Source organism: Pongo pygmaeus, chromosome 5, assembly GCF_028885625.2.
Source record: "Pongo pygmaeus isolate AG05252 chromosome 5, NHGRI_mPonPyg2-v2.0_pri, whole genome shotgun sequence".
Classification (NCBI taxonomy): Eukaryota; Metazoa; Chordata; class Mammalia; order Primates; family Hominidae; genus Pongo; species Pongo pygmaeus.
Genome location: NC_072378.2, coordinates 72,709,131 through 72,719,351, shown reverse-complemented (window position 1 = coordinate 72,719,351; position 10,221 = coordinate 72,709,131). Strand labels below are relative to the sequence as shown.

At 46.6% G+C, this 10,221-nt stretch overlaps 1 protein-coding gene across 1 annotated transcript; it reads left to right on the top strand.

Moving 5' to 3' along the window:
• The first annotated feature begins 8,515 nt into the window (after window positions 1-8,515).
• On the top strand, window positions 8,516-9,737 carry DPPA5 (developmental pluripotency associated 5). Its single transcript, XM_054492488.1, has 3 exons — window positions 8,516-8,678; window positions 8,760-8,939; window positions 9,423-9,737. Exons 1-3 carry the CDS (start codon window positions 8,567-8,569, stop codon window positions 9,479-9,481), a joined length of 351 nt encoding a protein of 116 aa, XP_054348463.1. The 5' UTR covers window positions 8,516-8,566; the 3' UTR covers window positions 9,482-9,737.
• The last annotated feature ends 484 nt before the right edge of the window (window positions 9,738-10,221 follow it).

The window sequence follows — 10,221 nt, the reverse complement described above, 5'->3', positions numbered from 1 at the left end:
AATCGCGGTTCCGCCTGGGCCTTATTTCAAGGGCTTTTGGCCAGCCCCCACTCTAGCCGCGCCCTTCTCATTGGGTCCCAGGCCTCGCCTCCGCCTCCAGGAGCCCCGGCTTCTTCCGAGGCCGCACAAGTGCACTGGTTCCTGGGCTGCTCTTAGAGTGTCCCTTCTGTCAGGAGCAGCCCTTTTCCCAGCGCACACGTAGGAGGAACCGAGCTGTGGGCACCAGGAATCTGCTGGTGCCCAGCAGGAATCTTAACCATGGACTCAGGAAGGCGTGGGCAAGCCCAGTATCTCTCCCAGAGGAAAGAACTAATACTTGCAGTATGAATACTTCATAGGTCCCTCACATGCTTCTGATCCCTGGCCACTACGTTTCCTCCCTCTGGACCAGGTTTTCAGATTCTTCTGTCACTTGCCTGAGACTGCTGAGTACAGAGCAGAGTAAGCGCCCGCCTTTTTTCTTTCTTTCTTTCTTTTTTTTTTTTTTCTGTTATAGGGTCTGTGTAGTGAAATTTGCATAGTAAAAAAAAAAAAAAAATGGATAGAAAAAAGTTATGGGGCCTGGCTATGTTGCCCAGGTTGGCTTCGAACCCAAGGGCTCAAAAAAATCCTCCCTCTTTAGCCTCCCCAGTAGTGGGACTATAGCACGCTTTTAATTAATGCAGCCGTGAACACACCTAACCACAGATAGTTCTCGCGGTTTGGACACAAGATGAGATTCCTTGAAAATTTTTGACATCTCTATTCTCTTTTTTATTTTTAATTTTTAAAATTTGCTACAGGGTCTCTCTGTGTCACCCAGGCTAGGGGGCAGTGATGTGATTATAGCTCACTGCAGCCTCCATCTCCTGGGCTCAACAGATCCTCCCTCCTCAGCTGCCCCAGTAGCTGGGACTACAAGCCCCTGCCACCATGCCCAGTGATGACTCTGTTCTCTAAATAACACAATTATATTTGTCTCTTTCTTCCTTCTTTTCCTTTTTCCTTTCCCTTTTCCTTTCTTTTCTTTTCCCCTTCCCTTTCTGACAAGGGTTCGTTATGTTGCCCAAGCTGGTCTCAAGCAATCCTTCTGGCCTGGGCAAAATGATAAAACCCTATCCCTACAAAAAATACAAAAATTAGCTGGACTAGGTGGCACGCACCTGTAGTCCCAGCTACTCGGAAGGCTGAGGTGGGACAATCACCTGATCCCAGAGAGGCTGAGGCTACAGTAAGCAGAGATGGTGCCTCTGCACTCCCCCCTGGGTGACAGAGTAAGACCCTGTCTCAAAAATAATAATAATAATAACTGTTTTAGATGTGTTACTATAAGATAAATTATAATTTATAATTTATTTTTATTCAGTATTGAAATACTGAAGAGAACTTCAGGTTTGCCACATTAATAGGCCGAATGTATATATTCAGACCACGCCCAGCTGGCTGAATATATTTGATATGTAGGAATGATTTAGTAGTTGGAAAATTCTTGCTAATTGAGACGATTAAAGTACTTTGCAAAACAACAAGAAAAAAAAACCCATTAAAAATGGGGCAAAGCCGGGTGCAGTGGCTCACGCCAGGAGTTCTAGACCAGCCTGGCCAACATGGCTAAATCCTGTCTCTACTAAAAATACAAAAATTAGCCGGGCATGGTGACGGGCACCTGTAATCCCAGCTACTCAGGAAGCTGAGGCGTGAGAATCGCTTGAACTCCTGAGGCGGAGGTTGCAATGAGCCGATATCAGGCTACTGCTCTGCAGCCTGCTGGATACAGCGAGACTGTCTCCACAAAACAAACAAACAAAACTGGGCAAGGAGCACGAAGAGATATTTATCAAAAGAAGAAATACGGGCAGCCTACAAACACATGAAAAAATGCTCAGCATCACTAATCAGAAGAGGAATGCAAATTAAAATCACACCAATATACCATCATACACCAGTCACAATGACTTTTATTAAAAACTCAAAAAACAGGGCAGGCATGGTGGCTCATGCCTGTAATCCCAGCACTTTGGGAGGCCGAGGCGGGTGGATCACAAGGTCAGGAGTTCAAGACCAGCCTGGCCAACATGGTGAAACCCCATCTGTACTAAAAATACAAAAATTAGCCAGGCGCAGTGGCAGGTGCCTGTAATCCCAGCTACTCGGGAGACTGAGGCCGGAGAATTGCTTGAACTCAGAGGGTGGAGGTTGCAGTGAGCTGAGACTGAGCCACTGCACTCCAGCCTGGGTGATAGAGTGAGATTCCGTCTCAAAAAAAAAAAAAAAAAAAAAAAAAAAAAGTCAAAAAAGAGGCCGGGGGTGGTGGCTTACGCATGTAATCCCAGCAATTTGGGAGGCCAAGGCGGGTGCATCACCTGAGGTTAGGAGTTCAAGACCAGCCTGGCCAACATGGTGAAACCCCATCTCTACTAAAAATACAAAAATTAGCCAGATATGGTGGCAGGGGCCTGTAATCCCAGCTACTCGGGAGACTGAGACAGGAGAATCGCTTGAACCCAGGAGGCAGAGGTTGCAGTGAGCCAAGATTGTGCCATTGCACTCCAGCCTGGAGGAGAGAGCAAGACTCTGTCTCGGAAAAAAAAAAAAAAGAAAAAATGTCAAAAAATGACGGAGAAGGCCGGGCGCAGTGGCTCACACCTATAATCCCAGCACTTTGGGAGGCCGAGGCAGGCGGATCAAGAGGTCAGGAGTTTGAGAGCAGCCTGACTAACATGGCGAAATCCCGTTTCTACTAAAAACACAAAAATTATCTGGGCGTGGTGACTGGCGCCTGTAATCCCAGGTACTCGGCTGGCTGAGGCAGGAGAATCGCTTGAACCCGGGAGGCGGAGGTTGCAATGAGCCGAGATTGCGCCATTGCACTCCATCCTGGGCGACAGTGCGAGACTCCCTCTCAAAAAAAAAAAAAAAAAAAAAAAAAAAGAAAACACACACACAAACAAACAAACAAAAAACAAAAAACGACGGGGCACAGTGGCTCACGCATGTAATCCTAGTACTTTGGGAGGCTAGGATTTCTGTATCTACCACTATCTTTCACCATCTTCCAACCCAGGTAAGCTGGGACTTAACTACGTGCATCAGACCTAGATCGTCTTAAAACAGAGATATGATTTTGTTAGATCAATATTCAATGTTTGCACTATTACGACTTTGTAAACTATTCATAGCTGTATATACTATGATTTCTTTTCTTGACAAAGTTTTATTTTTCTAGATATTAATAATGGATTTATTTATTTATTTATTTTTGATGAGACAGCATCTCACTCCGTCACCCAGGCTAGAGTGCAGTGACCCATCATAGTTCACAGCAGCCTCCAACTTCTGGGCTCAAGTGATCCTCCCACCTCAGCTTCCTAAGTAGCTAAGATCACGGGCATGTGCCATCAGAACTAATTTGTTTTAATTTTTTTTTTAGAACAGGCTGGTCTTTTTTTGTTTTTGTTTTTGTCTTTTTTTTTTTTTTTTTTGAGATGGAGCCTCGCTCTGTCAACAGGCTGGAGTGCAGTGGTGCAATATTGGCTCACTGCAACCTCCACCTCCTGGGTTCAAGCGATTCTCATGCCTCAGCCTCCTGAGTAGCTGGGATTACAGGCATCTGCCACCATGCCCAGCTAATTTTTGTATTTTTAATAGAGATGGGGTTTCATCATGTGTCAGTGCCTGCAACATGGCCACTATATGCCCAGGATGGTCTCGAACTCCTGGGTTCAAGTGATTCTCCCACCTTAGCCTCCCAAAGTGTTGGGATTACAGGCATGAGCCACGGAACCCAGCCTTATTTCTTTAATATGTATTTTTTCCCAATCTTCATGAATATTTACCTTGTATGGTATCTTTTACTGGAGCTAGTAATGCTATTGAAATCAGTATCCTTCTACATGTCATTTCTTACAAGGGGGAGTATAACTATAGGATGAAATTTCAAATGTAGAATTGCTGAGTCAAAGGATCTGTGAATTTCCAATTGATAAGGTATTGCCAAATGGCGTCCCACTGAGGTCGAACCAACCTATATACTCACCAGCCTTGTTGCTAATATTATAATATGATAAACATTGACATTAATTTTGGATAAAACCAATGCATATGCTTTTAAGTGTTCCTCCTTTCTAACAAATCATTATTTGGAAATGCAAGTACGGATGGGTGGCAGGCAGAGCCCATGCAATGGCCAGATGTCCTCTAAGACACTTGCTGCAACCCAGACATACAGCAGAAGTGATCTTTAACATTTGGTTATAAAAATTTTCTCCAGGGCTGGGCGTGGTGGCTCACACCTGTAATCCCAGCACTTTGGGAGGCTGAGGCTGGAGGATTGCTTGATGCTAGGAGTTCTAGACCAGCCTGGGCAACATAGGGAGAGCCTCATCTCCATAAAAACTAAAAAATTAATCATGCATGGTGGCGCATGCCTGTGGTCTCAGCTACTGGGAAGACTGAGGTGGGAGGATCGCTTGAACCAGGGAGGCCAAAGCTGCAGTGAGCCGAGATCACCACACTGTACTCAACCTGGACAACAAAGTGAGACATTGTCTCAAAAATAAGTAAATAGGCCTGGCGCGGTGGCTCATGCCTGTAATCCCAGCACTTTGGGAGGCCAAGGCAGGTGGATCACTTGAGGTCAGGAGTTCGAGACCATCCTGGCTAACACAGTGAAACCCCGTCTCTACTGAAAATACAAAAAATTAGCCGGGTGTGGTGGCAGGCGCCTGTAGTCCCAGCTACTCGGGAGGCTGAGGCAGGAGAATGGTGTGAACCCAGGAGGCGGAGCTTGCAGTGAGCCGAGATCACGCCACTGCACTCCCGCCTGGGCGACAGAGCGAGACTCCGTCTCAAAAAATAAATAAGTAAATAAAAAATAAAAAAAAATAAATAAATAAATAAAACTTTTTCTCCAAATAATTTTTTGAAATAACTCAAGTCTTCAAGGTTTAACTTTCCAACTGTTGGCTCATACCTGCACTGAAATTCCGGCCTTCAGTATCCTAGCAAAAATCCCCCTTTCCAAGATGTTGAGGTGTATTGGAGAAACCACCATTTTAAACAACAGAAACCGAGCTCAGATCGAAGTAGACAGAGGGCAAGGCAGGCATTCCTAGGGACCAGGTAGAACCCAACTGGAGAGGAAGATGACACAATTCAATATGCTGTGGACGAGGGAGAGTGGATTTTATCCAGGATCACATGGGATAAATGCAAGGACAGGCTCAAGTTTCCCACATGCAGCATTTCTCAATCCCATTTTCCTTGGCAAGAATTATTTCCTTGGCAAGGTCGGGAGTTCGAGACCAGCCTGACCAACATGGAGAAACCCCATCTCTATTAAAAACACAAAATTAGCTGGGCGTGGTGGTGCATTCCTGTAATCCCAGCTACTCAGGCAGGAGAATCACTTGAACCCGAGAGGCAGAGGTTGCAGTGAGCTGAGATCGCTCCATTGCACTCCAGCCTGGGCGACAAGAGCGCAACTCTGTCTCAAAAATATAATAAAATAAAAAAAATTAGCTAGGCATGATGAATTATGTACATATAAAAGAGTTTTGGATTAGATACTTAGAAAGTTGTAGGAAACCATCTAGAGCAACACTGTCCAACTGAAATAGAATGAGAGACAAATAATACTAGCATTCTCATAGCCTCAGTAGAAAAAAAATGTGAAATGAATTTGAATATTATATCTTATTTACTTTAATATATCCAAAATATTATCATTTTGGCTGGGCACAGTGGCTTGCGCCTGTAATCCCAGCACTTTGGGAAACTGAGGTGGGTGGATCCCTTGAGTGCAGGAGTTTGAGCAGGAGTTTGAGACCAGCCTGGGCAACATAGCGAGACCCTGTTTTCTTTTTTTTTTTTTGAGACAGGATCTCACTCTGTCACCCAGGCTAGAGTGCAATAGCGCGATCTTGTCTCACTGCAACCTCCACCTCCTGGGCTCAAGCAGTTCCTTGTGTCTCAGTCTCCCCATTAGCTAGGACTACAAGCATGCACCCCCATACCTGGCTAATTTTTATCTTTTTTGTAGATACGGGGTTTCGTCATGTTGCCCAGGCTACTCTTGAACCCCTGAGGTCAGATGATCCGCCAGCCTTAGCCTCTCAAAGTGCTGGGATTATAGGCATGAGCCACCCCATCCAGCCAACAAGACCCTGTCTTAACTGAAAACAAATTTTAAAAAAGGAAAAACCAACATATTATAATTTTAACATATAATCAGTCTAAAATTGTTAATGAGAATATTTAAACTTTTGATACTAATGTCATCAAAATTTTACAGGTAGCTTACACTTAGCATATCTCAAATCAGACTAGACACATTTCCAGTCCTCATGTGACTAGTGACTTTTGTACTGGACAGTGCAGGTCCAGAGTGAGTTTTCTTGAAATGCAAAGGAAGGTACCATGGAATAACATTTTTAGGAATAAATGAGGTATACAGAAGTAGAAGTGAGGGTTGCTTTCCATAAGAGTCTGGGTCACAGGAAAAAGGGAGCTTGGGCTGCAGGTGGAATGGGAGATGGGAAACTGAAAGTTTATGGCTGGGCGCGGTGACTTACACCTGTAATCCCAGCACTTTGGGAGGCTGAGGCAGGCAGATCAGGAGGTCAGGAGTTCGAGACCAGCCTGGCCAACGTGGTGCAACTCCATCTCTACTAAAAATACAAAAATTAGCCAGTGTGGTGGTAGGTGCCTGTAATCCCAGCTACTCAGGAAGCTGAGGCAGGAGAATTGTTTGAACCAGGGAGGCAGAGGTTGCAGTGAGCTAAGACTCCATATATATATATATATTTGATTATTTGGCCAGGTGTGGTGGCTCATGCCTGTAATCCCAGCAGTTTGGGGGGCCGAGGTGGGCAGATCACTTGAGGTCAGGAGTTCGAGTTCGAGACCAGCCTGGTCAACATGATGAAACCCTGTCTCTACTAAAAATACAAAAATTAGCTGAGCATGGTAGCTGGCACCTGTAATCCCAGCTACTGGGGAGGCTGAAGCAGAACCGCTTGAACCTGGGAGGTGGAGGTTGCAGTGAGCAGAGATCGTGCCACTGCACTCCAGCCTGAGCAATAGAGTGAGACTCTGTCTCAAAAAATTTAAATTTAATTTAAAAAAATAATAAAAATAAAAACAAAGAAACCCAATTCACTCTACATACTTTAGCATGTTTCTCCTGAGAATAATGACCTTATCTTACATAACTGTAGTACACTTATCCTACTCTACAAGTTTCTAAACTTTAGAAGTTTCTAATACTACTTTGAAATACAGGGCATATTAAAATTTCCTTCATTGTCCTGAAATGCACCCCCCATCTTTGATTCAGAATTATTTGAACTATGCACACAGCATTTAGTGTCTCTTTAGTCAATTAATAAAACAGTCCTCTTTTTGTTTTTCAGATATTGAACCAGAAGTCCATTTGTCCCATTATTGGTGATGCTAACTTGGGTTAAGGTGGCTTCTTCCAAGTCTCTACTGTAAAGGAACGTTTTTTTCTCCTTTGCAATTCATAATCTGTGCCTAGGGCTTCCAAACTTGTGACTATCTAGTTCCTCAACGTCTTCATCTGATAATTTTAGCTATTGATGATCATTTTCTAAATTAACTACACTGGTGGTTGCAAAAGAACCCATTATATGTGTGTGTGTGTGTGTGTGTGTGTAGAGATCTGCCTTAAGAAACCCTCAATAATGGACAGCTGAGGGGATATGGGATATTAGATGTTACCAGGACTGGAAATGCCAGCTTAATCATCATCTGTAAAGCCATAAAACAGTGAAATCGCACTCTCATCGAGTGAATCCAGTGCATCGCTCCAAACACTATGTTTAAAAAACGAATAAACCAAATTTATTTACAGAGGAGCCAGAAGCCTGGACCAGTTTTGGCTGGAGTGCGCAGGCAGGGCACAGGTGAGCTTTAAAATCCGGGTGGGTTCAAAGGCTCTAGAGCCAGGGGCTTCGAAGAACGTTAATCCCTTCAGGTAAGATAATCAATTTCCGAATTTCGGTTTTCTCTTTTGTTCAATGGCAAGAGTTCCTCCAGAGTTCCCGGGACGTTGTCCGGGTCGCCAGCAAAGTGGAGCCGCGGGTCCTGCTCCTTAAGGCCGAGGGGATACGGACCCTTCTTTGGAACGTGTGAAGCAGGAACTCGATTCGGCAGCTACTGGATGGTCCTCGCACCCTCAAGCCTGGACGCCCGCTTTCCGAGGTTCAGGTCCCACCGGTTGTTCCCTAGAGGAAGAGGCAAGAGCGCCCTGCCCCCAGCCATTCCCAAGCCCATGGGATTCTGGTGCGAAAGACACAGGTCAATGCAGGTGGAAACCCTAGTTAACTTGGAGACAGCTGGGCCCGGGTGAGGCTCTCCCGAAGTCGCGGGAAGCGGAAGGGATGGCAACCTGCTGGACCGCAGCCAGGGCGGCGGCGCACGGACTCGGGGTCCTGGCCCGGGCTGGGGGCTGGGCCTGGCCGGGGGCGGGGCCACCAGGTGCGAGGCTTTATCACCGCTGAGCCTCGGCCGGCGTGATTGGGCCTGGCTTGCGCTGGAGCGTGGTTTTGGTTGTGAGGGTCATAAGATGGGAACTCTCCCGGCACATAGACATATCCCGCCGTGGGTGAAAGTTCCCGAAGACCTGAAAGATCCAGAGGTGTTCCAGGTCCAGACGCGGCTGCTGAAAGCCATGTTCGGTGAGTGTGCCTAGTACTGGCGGGCTGCCCCGTCTCGGGAGCCTCAGCCGGCCCGGGGCTCTCATCCCTTTTCCCCAACAGGCCAGGACGGATCTCGAATCCCTTACATCGAGCAGGTGAGCAAGGCCATGCTCGAGCTGAAGGCTCTGGAGTCTTCAGACCTCACCGAGGTCGTGATTTACGGCTCCTATTTGTACAAGCTCCGGACCAAGTGGATGCTCCAGTCCATGGCTGAGTGGCACCGCCAGCGCCAGGAGCGAGGTGAGAGGCCCAGGGACTGGGTACGCGAAACACAGGCTCGCGGGGGCCGCTTCACGCCTCTCCTCCAGCCCTCTCCTCTTTCTCCTGTCTCTCTTGTCTTGCTCGCTGCCAGCACCTTGGGCGTCACCAGGGGTGCCCTTGGCATCTGGGCCTTCCCAAGACCCCTTTGGGAGTGGGGGCCCCAGAGTGCCGGCCGTCGGTCTTGGAGACCCAGGAGTGAGACTATGGTGAAAGGCGGCTGGTGCTGGACCTACTGGGCAGGGTTATCTGAGCTATCTCAACCGCCTCCCCGTCCCCTTCAGTTTCTTGGAGAATGTTCGAATGGGCCGAGTAGTCTCGGGTTCCGAGGTTCTGGGCCTGACTCTCAGGCCCAGAACTCCTGCATCAGAAGTCCCAGAAACGAACCCTGAAAGAGGCGGAGAACAGTCAGGGGGCTTACTATTTTCCCCCAAACTCACGCCGCTGTCGCTATTTCTGGTGCAGGGATGCTCAAACTTGCCGAAGCCATGAATGCCCTCGAACTAGGCCCTTGGATGAAGTGAACCAGCTTCCAGCCAATGCAGTGAAGGCCAGGATGCAGAGATTAGGTTGTGGCCAGAGCTAGAGTGATTCCTTCAGCTTGTTTTAAAATCTGTTCCAGCCTAAAGAGTTAAGGGAAAACCATCTGTTCCCTTAAAGAGTTAAGGGAAAACCCTTGGCTCTGAGTCTTGTTGTGAATATTTCTTTGATGGTTGTCAATAAAAAGTGTTTTTTTCTTCATTTTTTCCCATTTTAACAATAAAGTTTTAAATAAGTTGATAGTTCAGTGTGGTTGATGGATTGTAGGTACTACCTTAAATATCTCTGAAGCACAGCTGAGATGTGGCCCTGAGTTTAACCCTTAACTGAAACCCTCCAAAGACAAAACGAGGGTCCAAAGGCACACTTGGCTAGGGTCCTGAGATGCAGCACTGAACTAAAAACCTATGAGAGATGCGATGATTGTCTCAAGTGACCTGGACTCACTTGAAAACAACCCTATAGTAGGTTGATATTTTGTATATAAGCTGAAAAGCAAATATGTCCAACAAAAATATGGGAAGTCAGAACCATTGTTAGTGTAGCACGTTTTGTGTGTGTGTGTTTGTTTTCTTTCTTTTTTTTTTTTTTGGAGACGAGTTTTGCTCTTGTCGCCCAGGCTGGAGTGCAATGGAGCGATGGCTCACTGCAACCTCCGCGACCCCCCTCCCCCGCCCTCGCCCCTTTCAAGCAATTCTCCTGCCTCAGCCTCCCGAGTAGCTGG

Excerpts from the sequence above, each read along its gene's own strand:
- DPPA5 (XM_054492488.1), top strand. The coding sequence starts at position 8,567 with ATGGGAACTCTCCCGGCACATAGACATATCCCGCCGTGGGTGAAAGTT. Across the intron at positions 8,679-8,759 it reads GCTGCTGAAAGCCATGTTCG|GCCAGGACGGATCTCGAATC; the intron begins GTGAGTGTGCCT and ends TTTCCCCAACAG. Across the intron at positions 8,940-9,422 it reads CCGCCAGCGCCAGGAGCGAG|GGATGCTCAAACTTGCCGAA; the intron begins GTGAGAGGCCCA and ends TTTCTGGTGCAG.